This window comes from Rattus norvegicus, chromosome 6, assembly GCF_036323735.1.
Source record: "Rattus norvegicus strain BN/NHsdMcwi chromosome 6, GRCr8, whole genome shotgun sequence".
NCBI lineage: Eukaryota > Metazoa > Chordata > Mammalia > Rodentia > Muridae > Rattus > Rattus norvegicus.
Window position 1 is genome coordinate 14,373,605 of NC_086024.1, and position 18,659 is coordinate 14,392,263.

The window sequence follows — 18,659 nt, forward strand, 5'->3', positions numbered from 1 at the left end:
CCTATAACTCCCCCACCCCCAGTGCAGAGTTGGGTAACTCCTTTTTAAAAATAGAGTGGTCCATTTTTTCCTGGCACAAGTCCTTGGGGATTATTAGTAGTCAGCACTGGGGGCCTCGCTTCTTGGACCAGTGACTTCAGGTAGTGCCATGTGTCATGTCTCGGCTTTCAGCAGGTCTCAGCAAAGCTCTGAGACACTGCAGGCACATCACTTCCGAGCCCTGTCAGCACCTAGCTCCATGTGTGGTGTCTGGTAGACACCTCTGCCTCAGCCAGGGGCAGGACCTTTAGTATCCTCCCCAGATAGACGAGAGCCTGTTAACCCCTTCCTGAGTAGGAAGGGAGAGGACGTCATTGGCAAAGGCTAGGATGGCAGTAGACAGGCGTGCTCACGTGACTTCTCAAGGAAAGAGCTACTGAGGGAGCACTCATGCTCGGGTTGCCATGGAGGCTTTTAAATGCAGTATTCTAGTGAATAGCTACTCTGCTCTGGTTCTCATTTGATTGGTTGGTCGACGTTTAGTTTCAGAATACATCACTGTGTAGCTCTTATCTCATGTGTTTGTCTGAGTCCCCTGTGCTGGGCATATAAAGAACACACTCACGCTTACATTGGCATTGCTGTTCCCTAGGAATCTTCTTATTGTGAAGATATTATGGGAAATAGATGTGTGCTGTAGACTTGTGTGAATTCGATTAGATGATGCTATAAAGACTTAGATAATGCCTGACTGGAAAAAAGTGCCAAGGTATTTGGTAGTCTGCTTCTTCTTTTCATCACCTCTGTCTTCCTTAGGAGACTTTGAGCCCCCAGATAAGGCATTTGGTTGGAAAACCTTAGTGGTCTCAGCTCAAGGCTTTTGAACAGTAAGAAAATCTGTTATTCCCTGTTAAGCAGTGAAGAAACCTCATTACCAGACTCAGAGGAGAGAGTCCAGGGCTAGTTCGTCCTGGAGCTTGTCTTTCCTTGTACTCACCACCCTCAGTGAGTCGGCTGCTCACAGGGCTGTCCCAACACATGTGCAAAGCTCCTGTGGTCTCTCATTCTAAATCCCTGACATTATTATGAAATAAATAGTGGCTGACACTCTTTGCTTTGTCCCATAGAAGAGGTGTCACCTTATCCATTACACACGTATTTGAGCACGTGTGTATGTCATTCTTTACAATTGGATCTAATCTTTTTAATTGTCCTGGAAACAGTATACTAGCTTTTGCCACTGTTGTGCTTTATAAATGAAGTACACAGCAAAAGGTCCCTGTGCCGAAGCCTCCATTCTCCATCTGGGGAGGTTCTATAAATGGGGACATAGGACCTGTCTGAAGTAGGTTGTGAACACAGGCATGTGACTTGTCCTGGGGCCCTTCCCACCTCTATTTGCTTCCTGATTGCTGTGATGTCAGCTGCTCCTCTACTAAGCTCTCCCCAGCACACTGAAACCCTGAACTGAAACAGATCTTCTTTTAAGCTGTTTATGTCTGCTGGTTAACAGCATGGTGATGGGATAGTGATTAACACACCAGTGGCAGATTAAGTATGGCTTTACCTATGTTTAGTAACCAAACTCACGAATATCAGAGTAGATTTAACATAAGTAGCTCCAGTGACCTGTTCCAGTCCTGACGATGTGAGGGCAGTACTGTCAGGCTGTGTGACATCTCACGCTTCTTTGTTTGCTTCTTTTTTTTTTTTTTATTGTTGGCAATTTTTTTTTATCTTTATTAAATTGAGTACTTCTTATTTACATTTTTTTGTTTATTTCTATATATATATTTTTTTTTATTAACTTGAGTATTTCTTATATACATTTCAAGTGTTATTCCCTTTCCCGGTATCCGGGCAAACATCCCCCCCCCCTTCCTTATGGGTGTTCCCCTCCCAACCCTCCCCCCATTGCCGCCCTCCCCCCACCAGTCTAGTTCACTGGGGGTTCAGTCTTAGCAGGACCCAGGGCTTCCCCTTCCACTGGTGCTCTTACTAGGATATGCATTGCTACCTATGAGGTCAGAGTCCAGGGTCAGTCCATGTATAGTCTTTGGGTAGGGGCTTAGTCCCTGGAAGCTCTGGTTGCTTGGCATTGTTATACATATGGAGTCTCGAGCCCCTTCAAGCTCTTCCAGTTCTTTCTCTGATTCCTTCAACGGGGGTCCTATTCTCAGTTCAGTGGTTTGCTGCTGGCATTCGCCTCTGTATTTGCTGTATTCTGGCTGTGTCTCTTAGGAGCGATCTATATCCGGCTCCTGTCGGTCTGCACTTCTTTGCTTCATCCATCTTGTCTAATTGGGTGGCTATATATATATGGGCCACATGTGGGGCAGACTCTGAATGGGTGTTCCTTCAGTCTCTGTTTTAATCTTTGCCTCTCTCTTCCCTGCCAAGGGTATTCTTGTTCCCCTTTTAAAGAAGGAGTGAAGCATTCACATTTTGATCATCCGTCTTGAGTTTCATTTGCTCTAGGCATCTAGGGTAATTCAAGCATTTGGGCTAATAGCCACTTATCAATGAGTGCATACCATGTATGTCTTTCTGTGATTGGGTTAGCTCACTCAGGATGATGTTTTCCAGTTCCAACCATTTGCCTACGAATTTCATAAAGTCGTTGTTTTTGATAGCTGAGTAATATTCCATTGTGTAGATGTACCACATTTTCTGTATCCATTCCTCTGTTGAAGGGCATCTGGGTTCTTTCCAGCTTCTGGCTATTATAAATAAGGCTGCAATGAACATAGTGGAGCACGTGTCTTTTTTATATGTTGGGGCATCTTTTGGGTATATGCCCAAGAGAGGTATAGCTGGATCCTCAGGCAGTTCAATGTCCAATTTTCTGAGGAACCTCCAGACTGATTTCCAGAATGGTTGTACCAGTCTGCACTCCCACCAACAATGGAGGAGTGTTCCTCTTCCTCCACATCCTCGCCAGCATCTGTTGTCCCCTGAGTTTTTGATCTTAGCCATTCTCACTGGTGTGAGGTGAAATCTCAGGGTTGTTTTGATTTGCATTTCCCTTATGACTAAAGATGTTGAACATTTCTTTAGGTGTTTCTCAGCCATTTGGCATTCCTCAGCTGTGAATTCTTTGTTTAGCTCTGAACCCCATTTTTTAATAGGGTTATTTGTTTCCCTGCGGTCTAACTTCTTGACTTCTTTGTATATTTTGGATATAAGGCCTCTATCTGTTGTAGGATTGGTAAAGATCTTTTCCCAATCTGTTGGTTGCCGTTTTGTCCTAACCACCGTGTCCTTTGCCTTACAGAAGCTTTGTAGTTTTATGAGATCCCATTTGTCGATTCTTGATCTTAGAGCGTAAGCCATTGGTGTTTTGTTTAGGAAATTTTTTCCAGTGCCCATGTGTTCCAGATGCTTCCCTAGTTTTTCTTCTATTAGTTTGAGTGTGTCTGGTTTGATGTGGAGGTCCTTGATCCACTTGGACTTAAGCTTTGTACAGGGTGATAAGCATGGATCGATCTGCATTCTTCTACATGTTGACCTCCAGTTGAACCAGCACCATTTGCTGAAAATGCTATCTTTTTTCCATTTGATGGTTTTGGCTCCTTTGTCAAAAATCAAGTGACCATAGGTGTGTGGGTTCATTTCTGGGTCTTCAATTCTATTCCATTGGTCTATCTGTCTGTCTCTGTACCAATACCATGCAGTTTTTATCACTATTGCTCTGTAATACTGCTTGAGTTCAGGGATAGTGATTCCCCCTGAAGTCCTTTTATTGTTGAGGATAGCTTTAGCTATCCTGGGTTTTTTGTTATTCCAGATGAATTTGCAAATTGTTCTGTCTAACTCTTTGAAGAATTGGATTGGTATTTTGATGGGGATTGCATTGAATCTGTAGATTGCTTTTGGTAAAATGGCCATTTTTTACTATATTAATCCTGCCAATCCATGAGCATGGGAGATCTTTCCATCTTCTGAGGTCTTCTTCAATTTCCTTCTTCAGTGTCTTGTAGTTCTTATTGTACAGACCTTTTACTTGCTTTGTTAAAGTCACACTGAGGTACTTTATATTATTTGGGTCTATTATGAAGGGTGTCGTTTCCCTAATTTCTTTCTCGGCTTGTTTCTCTTTTGTGTAGAGGAAGGCTACTGATTTATTTGAGTTAATTTTATACCCAGCCACTTTGCTGAAGTTGTTTATCAGCTTTAGTAGTTCTCTGGTGGAACTTTTGGGATCACTTAAATACACTATCATGTCATCTGCAAATAGTGATATTTTGACCTCTTCTTTTCCGATCTGTATCCCCTTGATCTCCTTTTGTTGTCTGATTGCTCTGGCTAGAACTTCAAGAACTATATTGAATAAGTAGGGAGAGAGTGGGCAGCCTTGTCTAGTCCCTGATTTTAGTGGGATTGCTTCAAGTTTCTCTCCATTTAGTTTAATGTTAGCAACTGGTTTGCTGTATATGGCTTTTACTATGTTCAGGTATGGGCCTTGAATTCCTATTCTTTCCAGGACTTTTATCATGAAGGGGTGTTGAATTTTGTCAAATGCTTTCTCAGCGTCTAATGAAATGATCATGTGGTTTTGTTCTTTCAGTTTGTTTATATAATGGATCACGTTGATGGTTTTCTGTATATTAAACCATCCCTGCATGCCTGGGATGAAGCCTACTTGGTCATGGTGGATGATTGTTTTGATGTGCTCTTGGATTCGGTTTGCCAGAATTTTGTTGAGTATTTTTGCATCGATATTCATAAGGGAAATTGGTCTGAAGTTCTCTTTCTTTGTTGTGTCTTTGTGTGGTTTAGGTATAAGAGTAATTGTGGCTTCGTAGAAGGTATTCGGTAGTGATCCATCTGTTTCAATTTTGTGGAATAGTTTGGATAATATTGGTATGAGGTCTTCTATGAAGGTTTGGTAGAATTCTGCACTAAACCCGTCTGGACCTGGGCTCTTTTTGGTTGGGAGACCTTTAATGACTGCTTCTATTTCCTTAGGAGTTATGGGGTTGTTTAACTGGTTTATCTGTTCCTGATTTAACTTCGGTACCTGGTATCTGTCTAGGAAATTATCCATTTCCTGAAGATTTTCAAGTTTTGTTGAATATAGGTTTTTATAGTAAGATCTGATGATTTTTTGAATTTCCTCTGAATCTGTTGTTATGTTTCCCTTTTCATTTCTGATTTTGTTAATTTGGACGCACTCTCTGCGTCCTCTCGTTAGTCTGGCTAAGGGTTTATCTATCTTGTTGATTTTCTCAAAGAACCAACTTTTGGTTCTGTTGATTCTTTCTATGGTCCTTTTTGTTTCTACTTGGTTGATTTCAGCTCTGAGTTTGATTATTTCCTGCCTTCTACTCCTCCTGGGTGTATGTGCTTCTTTTTGTTCTAGAGCTTTTAGGTGTGCTGTCAAGCTGCTGACATATGCTCTTTCCTGTTTCTTTCTGCAGGCACTCAGCGCTATGAGTTTTCCTCTTAGCACAGCTTTCATTGTGTCCCATAAGTTTGGGTATGTTGTACCTTCATTTTCATTAAAGTCTAAAAAGTTTTTAATTTCTTTCTTTATTTCTTCCTTGACCAGGTTATCATTGAGTATAGCATTGTTCAATTTCCAAGTATATGTGGGCATTCTTCCTTGATTGTTATTGAAGACCAGTTTTAGGCCGTGGTGGTCCGATAGCACGCATGGGATTATTTCTATCTTTCTGTACCTGTTGAGGCCCGTTTTTTGACCAATTATATGGTCAATTTTGGAGAAAGTACCATGAGGAGCTGAGAAGAAGGTATATCCTTTTGCTTTAGGATAGAATGTTCTATAAATATCCGTTAAGTCCATTTGGCTCATGACTTCTCTTAGTCTGTCTACATCTCTGTTCAATTTCTGTTTCCATGATCTGTCCATTGATGAGAGTGGGGTGTTGAAATCTCCCACTATTATTGTGTGAGGTGCAATGTGTGTTTTGAGCTTTAGTAAGGTTTCTTTTACGTATGTAGGTGCCCTTGTATTTGGGGCATAGATATTTAGGATTGAGAGTTCATCTTGGTGGATTTTTCCTTTGATGAATATGAAGTGTCCTTCCTTATCTTTTTTGATGACTTTTAGTTGAAAATTGATTTTATTTGATATTAGAATGGCTACTCCAGCTTGCTTCTTCTGACCATTTGCTTGGAAAGTTGTTTTCCAGCCTTTCACTCTGAGGTAATGTCTGTCTTTGTCTCTGAGGTGTGTTTCCTGTAGGCAGCAGAATGCAGGGTCCTCGTTGCGTATCCAGTTTGTTAATCTATGTCTTTTTATTGGGGAGTTGAGGCCATTGATGTTGAGAGATATTAAGGAATAGTGATTATTGCTTCCCGTTATATTCATATTTGGATGTGAGGTTATGTTTGTGTGCTTTCATTCTCTTTGTTTTGTTGCCAAGACGATTAGTTTCTTGCTTCTTCTAGGTTATAGCTTGCCTCCTTATGTTGGGCTTTACCATTTATTATCCTTTGTAGTGCTGGATTTGTAGAAAGATATTGTGTAAATTTGGTTTTGTCATGGAATATCTTGGTTTCTCCATCTATGTTAATTGAGAGTTTTGCAGGATACAGTAACCTGGGCTGGCAATTGTGTTCTCTTAGGGTCTGTATGACATCAGTCCAGGATCTTCTGGCCTTCATAGTTTCTGGCGAGAAGTCTGGTGTGATTCTGATAGGTCTGCCTTTATATGTTACTTGACCTTTTTCCCTTACTGCTTTTAATATTCTTTCTTTATTTTGTGCGTTTGGTGTTTTGACTATTATGTGACGGGAGGTGGTTCTTTTCTGGTCCAATCTATTTGGAGTTCTGTAGGCTTCTTGTATGCCTATGGGTATCTCTTTTTTTAGATTAGGGAAGTTTTCTTCTATGATTTTGTTGAAGATATTTACTGGTCCTTTGAGCTGGGAGTCTTCACTCTCTTCTATACCTATTATCCTTAGGTTTGATCTTCTCATTGAGTCCTGGATTTCCTGTATGTTTTGGACCAGTAGCTTTTTCCGCTTTACATTATCTTTGACAGTTGAGTCAATGATTTCTATGGAATCTTCTGCTCCTGAGATTCTCTCTTCCATCTCTTGTATTCTGTTGGTGAAGCTTGTATCTACAGCTCCTTGTCTCTTCTTTTGGTTTTCTATATCCAGGGTTGTTTCCATGTGTTCTTTCTTGATTGCTTCTATTTCCATTTTTAATTCCTTCAACTGTTTGATTGTGTTTTCCTGGAATTCTTTCAGGGATTTTTGCGATTCCTCTCTGTAGGCTTCTACTTGTTTATTAATGTTTTCCTGTGTTTCCCTAAGGGAGTTCTTCACATCTTTCTTGAAGTCCTCCAGCATCATGATCAAATATGATTTTGAAACTAGATCTTGCTTTTCTGGTGTGTTTGGATATTCCATGTTTGTTTTGGTGGGAGAATTGGGCTCCGATGATGCCAAGTAGTCTTGGTTTCTGTTGCTTGGGTTCCTGCGCTTGCCTCTCGCCATCAGATTATCTCTAGTGTTACTTTGTTCTGCTATTTCTGACAGTGGCTAGACTGTCCTATAAGCCTGTGTGTCAGGAGTGCTGTAGACCTGTTTTCCTGTTTTCTTTCAGCCAGTTATGGGAACAGAGTGTTCTGCTTTCGGGCGTGTAGTTTTTCCTCTCTACAGGTCTTCAGCTGTTCCTGTGGGCCTGTGTCTTGAGTTCACCAGGCAGCTTTCTTGCAGCAGAAAAGTTGGTCTTACCTGTGGTCCCGAGGCTCAAGTTCGCTCGTGGGGTGCTGCCCACGGGCTCTCTGCAGCAGCAGCAACCAGGAAGACCTGTGCCGCCCCTTCCGGGAGCTTCAGTGCACCAGGGTTCCAGATGGCCTTTGGCGTTTTCCTCTGGCGTCCGAGATGTGTGTGCAGAGAGCAGTCTCTTCTGGTTTCCCAGGCTTGTCTGCCTCTCTGAAGGTTTAGCTCTCCCTCCCACGGGATTTGGGTGCAGAGAACTGTTTATCCGGTCTGTTTCCTTCAGGTTCCGGCGGTGTCTCTGGCAGGGGTCCTGCCGCTCCTGGGCCCTCCCCCACGGGAGCCCAGAGGCCTTATACAGTTTCCTCTTGGGCCAGGGATGTGGGCAGGGGTGAGCAGTGTTGGTGGTCTCTTCCGCTCTGCAGCCTCAGGAGTGCCCACCTGATCAGGCGGTTGGGTCTCTCTCTCCCTTTGTTTGCTTCTTATACTTGCAAGCTGGTGTTTTTACTTTTAAAATGTATTTATTGTGCATCGGTGTTTTGCCTGTATATATGTCTTTATGGGGTGTCAGATGAAGGAAACTTCAGTATGACCTATGCATTAGATAATTTTGTTTGTATCAATAAAGTTCTTGCTTTTAATAGTTGTATTATACCTGTGTGTGGCAGTGTTCTTGTTATTTGGAAAACACACTGAAATGTCTGGTGGAAGACTATAAAGAAGTTCTCTTTACTTCTTTGAACATTTATTCATGCCAGATAGGGCACTGTAACAGACTGAAGTAGTGATTCCTCCCCACTTGGGTGCAGTGAGCCAGTGACTTTGCTTAGTCAGACTCACTCACAGGAACTTAAATCGTTGCCCAAACATCTGCATCCCGAAAGCACCCACCTCAACATAAATGACAGCTTCCTTGTAGCTGCATACAAGGAACCACACTAATATGCACGTCATGTATTGAAAAGGACAGAGCTATAGCAGATAAAGACTCAGGAATGTACATCTAAGTTTTGCACACTGGCTATCACTGCTAGGAGCAAGAGCGTTGCCCGTGTTGTGTTGCACCTATGTTAGTAAGGGGTGCCGTTTTCCTGTGTGTCTCTGTCTGGCTTTGGTGTTAATAATGGCCTTCCAGGAGAAGATGAGAAGCAGTCCCTCCTGTAATTGGAATTTTTGAGGACTGACAGTAATTATTCTTGGAAAAGTTTGGTCATGTTCACCCATGAAGCATCTGGACCCAAGGTCTTTTTTATTATGCGATCTAGAGTTTGAATTCCTTGATAGATCTTCTTAGGTTTTCTGTTTCTTTTTGGGTCAGTTCCTCGGGACTTTGTTAATTTTTTTTTATTCCTTTGTAGTTTAACTTATATTGACTAACAGTACACATTGTGTATCGTATTAAGTATCTGATTAAGTTTTATGTAAGTATAGTTAAACCATACAGAATACACCCTTCAGGAAAAACTGCTTTATTTTGTATATTTGTTCAAAAATGCACTTTGGGTGATAGTGCTTTGAGCACTCTGGGGCCACATCTTTACCAGTGTTTGGTATATGCCACCAGTATTATTTTAGCCTTTTGTGTTGGAATGTTCCAAGTGTTTGAATTTGAAGATTTAAGGCTGTCATCTGCAAGAACATCATTACCAAAAATACACCAGTCTATTGGGGTGTTTTTTTCCACCCTATTTCCTTTTGTGTGTGATATATGACTGTGTATGCATGGTTTAGAATGTGTGGAAGCAGATTCCTTCATTTCAGCTCTATTATAACTGTTAACAGTATGCTTAGAAGGCATAAAGTTTTCCCATGGTACATGTTAGCTACCAATAAATTTGAGCAAAAATAAAGTCTACGAATGGCATCTCCTTTATCTTGATTGTTACCTCGTCTTTGTCTTTTCAGCATGATGTATCCCAGACATTACTCAAGGCCACACTGGACAGTGTTGTAGAAGAATGTGTCAGCTTTGTGGGAGTGGATATTAACATCTGTTCTGAGGTTTTATTAAGGTGAGACAAGAGTTTAACTTGCTAGCTAAGAGAAGGGGACATGTATATAATGTTGTCAAACATAGACAGTCTGTAGGCTTATGTGTTCCTGTAGAATTGCCAGAGAAGAAGGTGTCATTTAAGGAAAGAATGGCAAGAGTTCATACTGCTGTTTTCAGGGGTACACAAATGAAGGGCTCGTGGTGACCATTGATTGCACTAGTGCTGCTGATAGAATTTAAATAGGGCCAGCGTGGGAAAGTGCTTTGCCCCCAGATGAAGAGTAGGTGTGCTTCACTAGCCTGGTCTTTGGCACACATTTGTCAAAGCTGAAGGCTACCCAAAGAGAGGAGGGTTCAAGGTCTGTTGTTGGGTTTTCCATGATCCACAAGTCACCCATCAACACAGACTGGCTGTTCTCCTGCAGATTATAGAAGAGTTCCCCTTCTCTTTTCTTTTTTTTTCTTTTCTGCTTTTCTTTTCTTTGCTTTTCTTTTCTTTTCTTCTTTTCTTTGTTTTGGTTCACCCAGAAGAGCTCTAGATATACAGGTCTGCTGGTATGTCATATTAAATTCCAGGATCTAGACCCTTCTCACTGAAACTGTGATAGTGGAAAAATACCCTCTGTATTCTAAGATAGCACTTTCCTACCAAGCCATGAAAGTCATAATTCCATGCTTGAAACTACACAGTGGAGTTAGAGTTTTCCGAACTAAGAATCTTTTAATTGAAAGCAAGCAAACTTCTTATTGATATAGTTTCCATGCCTTTGTGCCAATCCTGCCATTCACACAGAAGTCTGCAGTGGAAACTTAAGGGTTCTTTGGAAAGGCAGTTGTGTTGGATGATGTTTTGTTGGGGCAGACATGTGAAAGAGTGTTTTCCTGAAGTGCACGCAGGTAAAAGGCTAAGGCAGACTGTGAAGGAGTGTTTAGCTGAATCAGACACAGGAGAAAGGATGTTCTGCTAAAGCAAGCACGTGAAAGGACACATGATGAAGGATTCTTCACTAAGGACACTCATGTATTGGTCAAGCTTACATTGCATAATTGAGCTCCATTTGTTGGGATTCCATAGAGAGAAACACACCAAAAACTTGTGGTGGTGTGCTACAGTTTTTTGCTGCTTCAGCTTCCACAGACTCAGGCTTATTGGCAGAGTTAGGTCAGCTAAGAGAGACACACATGCTGAGGCAAGACATGTGGAGGACATGTGATGTTTGGAGGGAGTTTGACCTGACTCAACGGACAGTGGCTGAAGCTGAGCTGGGCTTGCTTATAGAGGTATCTACGCAACAATTGTTGGTCTTGCACTTTGCTGAGAGAGGCACAGCTGAGAATTTCTCCTGCTAACTCGTGCCAAGGCTGAGACCTTGCTGACTGCTAGGTAGTGCCACCGCTATCCTGACTCTATGTCACTGGACTGCTGATGTATCCATGAAGTGTTTGGGAATGGGTCAAGCTGATACTGCCGAACTGCCAATTTTCAGACAGTACAGACGAGAGTTGTTGCTCCGAAGAACCTTTCTAAACAGGCCCACTTCCCCCATATCCTCTTTTCCACTACTCTGGTAGGTGGAGGGCTAAAAGGGAGGTGAAAGCATTAAAGGACCATCATTAAAGGTAGGATTTAAAAAAAAGTTCAAGTTCCAGAAGTCCCTTTCTCTGCTTCAGTTATGTGTATCAGTAGACCCAGAAGACAGTTCTGATAGTTGTGTGTGCTACTACTCAGATCCCTTTTCTAAGCCACACAGAGATGGGCGCAGCTTTCCCTGAGTGGAGAGGTGCAGAGCTTGCGAGCCACGTGGGGAGGCAGCTAGATGCTCTGGTCCTGCGTTGGTCTCTCTAGTATCACAGGCAGCGGCTGGCTCGCCACTGCTTTGCACTGCACCCCTCGCCTATCCTTTCTCATTTTAATATCAGTCTGGATATATTGTAAAGTGTAATTGCAGTTGATTTTCAGATCCAAGTGATTTATGCCATTTTCTTTTTAGGTGCAAACTTTTGTTTCTTTCTACTTTTATTTCTATTACTTTAATTTACCTTTTTAATTTCTAGGCATATTGCAGGACTCAATGCCAATAGAGCCAAAAATATTATTGAGTGGCGAGAGAAAAATGGGCCTTTCATCAACCGAGAACAGTTGAAGAAGGTAAAAGGGCTTGGTCCAAAATCCTTCCAGCAGTGTGCTGGCTTTGTCAGAGTCAACCAGGATTACATCCGGACATTCTGCAGGTGATTGTAAAAGCTTACACTTCTGGTAGTATTGCTAGCCTCCTCCCCTGCTATTGACCCCCCTCCTGCTGACAGTGTAAGTTCTAGATGCCATCATTCATTCCTTCACCCCATAGGAGGTGTGTAGTATTGAAATAATTATATAAATCCCAGCAGCGGCATGTGCCACACTGCTTGTCCCAATGTTCTGCATTCCCAAATGAAGGGAAGGCATACACAGCCTTTCTATCTTGATATGTCTAATACGGCTCAATTGCTGGGCTACTGCTTATCCTCCATAATAATTCACCTCCCACCAATAATCCCGAGTTATTACTCACTAAACGTACAATCCACCTTGGCTGCTCTGGACCAGTTGAGCAGCCCTCTTGAGCTGCACTCTTCTGACTCCTTCACATGATAGCTTTCCTCTCTGTCCTGCACCTTCTCAGGGGTGGCATCTCTCCTCTCCTCCTTCTCCCTCTCTGGTCTTGGAGAATCTCCTCTTCCTTTCCTCTGTGTCCCTCCCTTGGGAATCCCGAAAGTACCACTTCTGTCTGCCCTGCCCAGTCATTGGCTGTCGGCTTCTTTATTTACCAGTCAGAACCAACTGGGGTCAGGGTCCCTCAGTATCTTACATGAGGATGTGGAGACTCTCGTGTGAACAATTTTGAGGACCCAAACTAACATAAGAGTACAAGCAGCATTAGGCCAAACCCACTACTGAGTTGAGTGTGTTCTGCACTAGGCCAGGAATATAGCAGTTAGTCAGCAAGATTTGTGTTGTAATGCTTGGATAGGGCAGTAAGCCAATAAGCAAGTGCTTCGAATGAAAATACTTGCTGTCAAAATTAAGGGAGTTGGTGCTGTTCTGAGGAGCCCAACAGTTGCTTTAGATGTGTTAGGTACTAGAAAGTTGTTCGAGCAAAGTTTTGAATGAAATGCAGGGTCCTGCTGCACAGGGCTGCATCAAGTCTGAGAAGCCCTGTGGCAGGGCTGGCTTTAATGTGTTCAGAAACAAGGTGCAAGTGCATTGCAATTGTGTGGCAGGGAAACTAGAGGTGCAGCTGCATGACAGCATGTGACGGCAGCGTGGTTGAGAACAGGAGAGGTACCGCAGTGTGGAAGGGGAAGGGGCAGCAGACAGTTGATGTTCCCTACATGCACTGCAGACTTCACAGCGATCACCATTCACTAGCTGCGTGACTGAAATGACATACCCTTGGGTATGTCCAAGTTACCCAAAAGCAAAGAAATTAGGTAAACTCAGTAGCATTTTGTAACCATACAAGAATAGCCTTTATGCCTATTGGTGCATATTTCTTCCTCTTTGCAATATTATGGTAAAGGTCATGCAACAACAGTTTCATTCTGGAACAGTGTAAGGGAGAGTCAGCTACATATGACACTGAATACATTGCCAAGCTCAATAATGACCGTAAAATGAAACAGTTGGGTTTTGATAAGTGGAACAGGATAGAATCTCAAATGCACTATAACGTGGTTGGAATATAGTTTATGATAAAGTGACCTTTCATATACTTACAGAAAATTACTTACAGAAAAATGCAACTCAGGCGGTGGTATATGCAGAGGATGCAGCCATCCTAACTCACTCCTTATTTTCAGGAAATCCAGGTAGAGTTAAATGTGAAGCGGGAAACTGAACATATAGCATAAGACATGGAGAACTCTTGCAAAAGAGTGGATGGTAGGACTTCTTCCCACGCAGAATACAAAACCCTGATCTGGGCTGGGTTCACCTGCAGTCCTATGCTGGAGGTCGGGAGAGGAGGCAGGGCAGTCACTGGGGCTTGCTGCAGGCCAGCCAGCCTATCCGAACCAGGTTCAGTCCAAGACCTGTCTCAGAAAAATAAATAAGACGGTTTAATGGAGGAAGACACCAGATACCCAGTCCTGGCCTCCACAAGCACATACATGCACACACATGTACCCTGCACATAGACACACAACATACACAAAACTCAGAAGCCACAGATCAAAACTATTGAAGATAAAATAATCCTTCATTAGTTCATGTTCTCTGAAAGCTTGATCAGAAAATTCACATAGTATTTAGAAAGAAATAATAAGTGTGCTGTGCCTTGCTGCCTCACTTCAAGGGTTTTTTGTGCTTTGTTTCACACTGTAAGTGTGTTTCCATGCCACGTGTGTGTGTGTGTGTGTGTGTGTGTGTGTGTGTGTGTGTGTGTGTGTATGCGTGTGGTTGGATATGAGCAGAGGGCCTATGCTTTATAACTGTTTGCATCTCTGTTTGACTCGTACCTTTCCCCAAGCATCACCTACAGATTTCTATTCTTTTTTGCTACAAGACCTGTCATTCTCTACAAGGTCTGTATAATATTTTAATTAAATTATAGATGGGCCATAATTTCATGTTTTCATTGGCTTATTGATAAACATTGGAGTTGTTTTAAAGCCTTATATTTTCAACTGAGGTCAGTACTTGAAATTTTTTTGTGACTGTTACATCATCTAAACAGTTTATGCCTTTAATAAGAATATCATATAAATTGCTACTTCAGTGGGCTTTTCCCTTGAGATTTCCTAAGGGCTAGCATTGTTGCTCTCCTTGTCCCTATGAGAGTGTTTGCTGTTATTTTTCTTCTTGACGTACATTTAACTGATGTTACTTCTTGTAAACATATTGGTCTCAGGCTTTCTCTCAGTCTGACTCTGATACATTTGCATGTATTGCATTAATTAATTGTACTGAATCTTTTGTCATCCGTATTTTTCCCATCATGTTTTCTGATGTTCTCTCTTGAATTCTTAGTGAACAGATTTTCCTACTCAAGTTTTTTCTTGTTTTTCTGTTACATCTTTATCTTTTCTTGGTGGTTTCAAAGTTACACATTTTCTGTTTTCTCCTCGTGATTATCCTCAACTTTGTTTTGCACTGACCTCTGGAGTTAATCAGCAGCTCTGTCCTTTTAAAAAAGGCTAGAAACTTAGGACTTCCTTCAGTTTCCCAATCTGCTTCTCTTTAGCTCTGTTTTCCTTAATGGCCACACACACACACACAAAGAGAGAGGGGGCGGGGGGAGGGAGAGAGAGAGATAGCATTATTTCAATGTTATACATACACTTTAATAACATTGATAAGTGTGTATTTGCCTTTTGATTTGCATTTCCCACTGTTACTATGGAACATGTTCCTGTTTCTAATCAGTGCTTCTCTCGGGCTCCTTTGTGAAGGGCTCCTGAGATGTTGTGTAGATTTTGCTAAAGCTCTTGCATGTCTGAGATTCTGTCAGCTTGTCCTCCTCTTCAGTGATGGTTTGGGTTCACATTCAGGGCACTTTCTTTATACCTTCAAGGTTTCTTGTCTGTGATCTGATGTCTCCTCTTTGCACTATACAATTTGATGCCAGTCTGGTTTGGGTTGTCTTATCTTTAAATACTGTGTTTTCAAATAGATATCCTGAAGTGTCCCATTGATGATATCCTGAAGTGTCCCATTGATGATATCCTGAAGTGTCCCATTGATGATATTCTGAAGTGTCCCATTGATAATGCCTGATGTGCATCTTTCGTCAGTCTAATTCTGCACTCAGGTTCTATTGGGAACTTGACTTTCCTCAGCTCCAAGAAACCATCTGTGTTATCTTACTACAATGGTGATGGTTTTATTTATTCCTTCATTTCCCCTAGAATGCCAGTTGCATCGACTGAACCATGTAAGAGTGTGTTTGGCTTTGAGTAACAGAAATTGGGTTAATAGTGTTTTAAGAAAAATGTGGTAGTGTCTGTGGGGTAGTTCCTATGTGTATTTTGCATAGCAGAGGACTAAGCACATAATTAACGAAAGTTTCTTTTCTTTTCTGTCCAACTTCCTGTTTTCGAATGTGTTTTATCGTGGCTGTGCTGACTGCAGTGGTCAGCACACTGATTCTTCAGGCCAGAGCCAGGAAGCTGCCATGGTCACAAAAGAGAAGCCCGGCAAGAAGAAGAACAAAGCAGATGTCGCCCTCACACCAAACCCACTGGACGAGACTTGCATCCACCCGGAGTCCTATGACATAGCAGTCAGGTGAGCCAGAGGCCAGGACCAGAACTCTCCATGTGCCCAGTGAGTTTGGTACAGAACATGGCCTTTGTGTGGGAATAACGAGAGCCAAGACACAAGGCTGTGCTTAACATGACAAGTTTTAGAAGTTCAGTTGCTGAGTTGGCAGTGAGGAGAGAAGCCACAATTCCTGGAGCTGTCAGCCAATGAGCCCTGGTTCTAGGGGAGAAATGTGCGGAGTGGAGATTGTATGGCACTCTGTCTGCTTTGGAGATTAGCATGACTCAATTGACTAGCACCTGGTCTAACTTGGGCTCTTTGAAAAACTAACTCCTTCTGAAAGTACAAAGAGCCAACATTCCCAAGAAAGTCTGCACATATTCTTCTAGTGAGAACACATTAACAGGGGTGATGCTGACATCATTTTCAGTACAAGATACAAGAGAAGCTTAATATAAGGGGTTCAAAAGAAACAGCTTTAAAAATACTTATTATATTTGTTTCTGTGTACATGTGGGGTGGGATCAGAGGACAAGGGGCAGAAGAGTCAGCTCTGCCTCCTTTTACCACATGGGTCCTCAGGCAGCAAGACTCACTCACAGACCCCAAAACAAGCCTTTAGCTGCATGTTTAGTTATCCTTAAAACTTTCCATTAGTTCAAAAGCTATGACCTGCTACATAAGCAAAAATTCCTAAGATTCTGACTAGATTGTTCATTAGTGGCTTTAAAACCAGTTTGTTTTTACTTTGATACTAAAATGTGGGCTCTGGAGGTTGCTTTGAAATCATTTGTATTTGCTCACTTTGGTAAATGTCAGTGGCTTGCATGGTAGGTTAAATAGATATGAGGTATGAATAGCCTCATAGATTCAAGTGTCTGAATGCTTGACTCATAGGGAGGGGCATTATGAAGAGGTGTGGCCTTGTTGCTGGAAGTATGTCACTGTGGGGGAGGGCTTTGGTGTTCTCTGTGCTCAAGATACACCCAGCATGGCTCACAGTCTCTTCCTGCTCCCTGCGTCCAGATAGAACGAACCTTCAGCTCTTTCTCCAGCACCATGTCTGCCTGTACACCGCTATGCTTCCTGCCACGACAGTAACAAACTAAACCTCTGAAACCATAAGCCAGCCCCAGTTAAATGTTTGCCTTTGGAGAGTGGTGCTGGTGTCTCTTCACAGAAATAAAACCCTAAGAGAGCTTGCTTTCTGTAAACCTGTTTGCAGTTATAAAGGTACAGGAATAACTCAGAGAAGGACACATGAAGATTTTCACAGACACCACAGCAGTCTGCCTTCTTCAGAGTTTGATGATGAGAGTCATTGACAAGTGCAGGGAATTACTCTACTCAGGCATCTGGATATTAGCATGCATGCCTCTGCCTTTCCACCTGTCTATCTGTGGCTGTCCATCTGTCCATCCACCAGCTTATTTGGGAAGAGCACTGAAGAAGACATCAGTGTACTTTTCCTTAAGTTCTTCAGGCATAGTTTAATAATTGTTTAGGTTTTTTTTCTCTTGTAAAATATATATGAAATTAAAGTTTAAGTATGCATTTGCTGACTTTTAGAAAATACCAATATCAATGTAATAAAACTCTTTAAAAAGAACAAAACAAACTAGTGTTTTTATCCCCAGGCAGTCCCTTCATTTGAAACCAGACCTGCTGAAACCAACCCCATGATATTGGCACAATTTAGCTCATTGCTCTTAGAACTTCTTAAAAATGTCACCACTCAGGTGTGCTCAGGGTGCCTTTCTTTTCCCAGTGTAGTGCTCAAAGATTTAGCCCCACTGTGACTGGCACTGATAAATTATTCTGTTCTCCTTTTTTATTTTTCATTTTCCTGCTGAGTAATGTGCCATTATAAAAATACACTACAGTCTGTCTATTCTCCTACCTGAGGAGTTAAGAGCTGCAGAAAAAATTAGCATGCTTTTCCTATCCCTTCCTCTCAGTACAACATAAAATGCTTTTGTAACCTTTGGTCTCCAAAACTAATTCTGGAGCACATTAGTCAGTGAACCCAAAAAGCAAAACAGTAAGAGTTAACCAGTTCCATCTTTCTGTTTATGTATGTCCTCCTTCATTTTACCTTTCTATGTACAGTTCCTTGTGGTGTGCTATGTGAAATGTCCCCAGTGATATTATAAATGCAATTTCAAATATATGGCTTTTCTTTCCCAGCAGGTAAAACTGCCGTTCATCTTTGTGCAGCACAGGATTGTTAAATCCTTACATTAGTTTTAGTGTGTTCTTCCGGAATCCACAAATTTAGGTCATCAGCAAGTAGATTAAATCTTACCGCTCCCATTTTCATCCTCGTCCTTTATTTCTGTTGCAATGGCCACAGCCTTCAGCACAGTGCTGAGAAGGAGAGGGGCCTTCTTGTCTTGTCCTCAGCCTCGATGCACATTCTCTTTTGCTACTCTCAGAGCAATGGTATTTTATTGTTTGTTGTTTACATAGATGTGTATGGGCATAGACTTCTTAAGTAACGCTGACATCTTTATGAGAATCTGATTAGCAGTTATATTGCACAAACCAATCCTTTTCAGTGTGCATTTTTGTGTTTATTGGTAATATGTTTATAAAATTTTACAATTTGCTTTCTCTTGTGAATGTATATCCCTCATATTTAAAATCTAGATATTATTTCACCAAATGGTTAACTGTAAGTTAGTAGTAATAATTTGTCATAGGTAGGGCTTCGTTGCTGTGCACAGACAATATGACCAAGGCAACTCTTAT

General features: G+C 41.8%; 1 protein-coding gene across 5 annotated transcripts in view; it reads left to right on the forward strand.

The window, feature by feature from the left end:
- Positions 1 to 18,659, forward strand: part of Srbd1 (S1 RNA binding domain 1) — a 190,944-nt gene that overhangs the window by 147,054 nt on the left and 25,231 nt on the right. For all 5 annotated transcript variants that reach the window (XM_039113056.2, NM_001399769.1, XM_006239708.4 and 2 more), the window contains 3 exons: positions 9,580 to 9,686; positions 11,723 to 11,899; positions 15,777 to 15,932. In XM_039113056.2, coding sequence (XP_038968984.1) covers positions 9,580 to 9,686; positions 11,723 to 11,899; positions 15,777 to 15,932 — 440 coding nt within the window. The remainder of the gene's footprint in view (positions 1 to 9,579; positions 9,687 to 11,722; positions 11,900 to 15,776; positions 15,933 to 18,659) is intronic.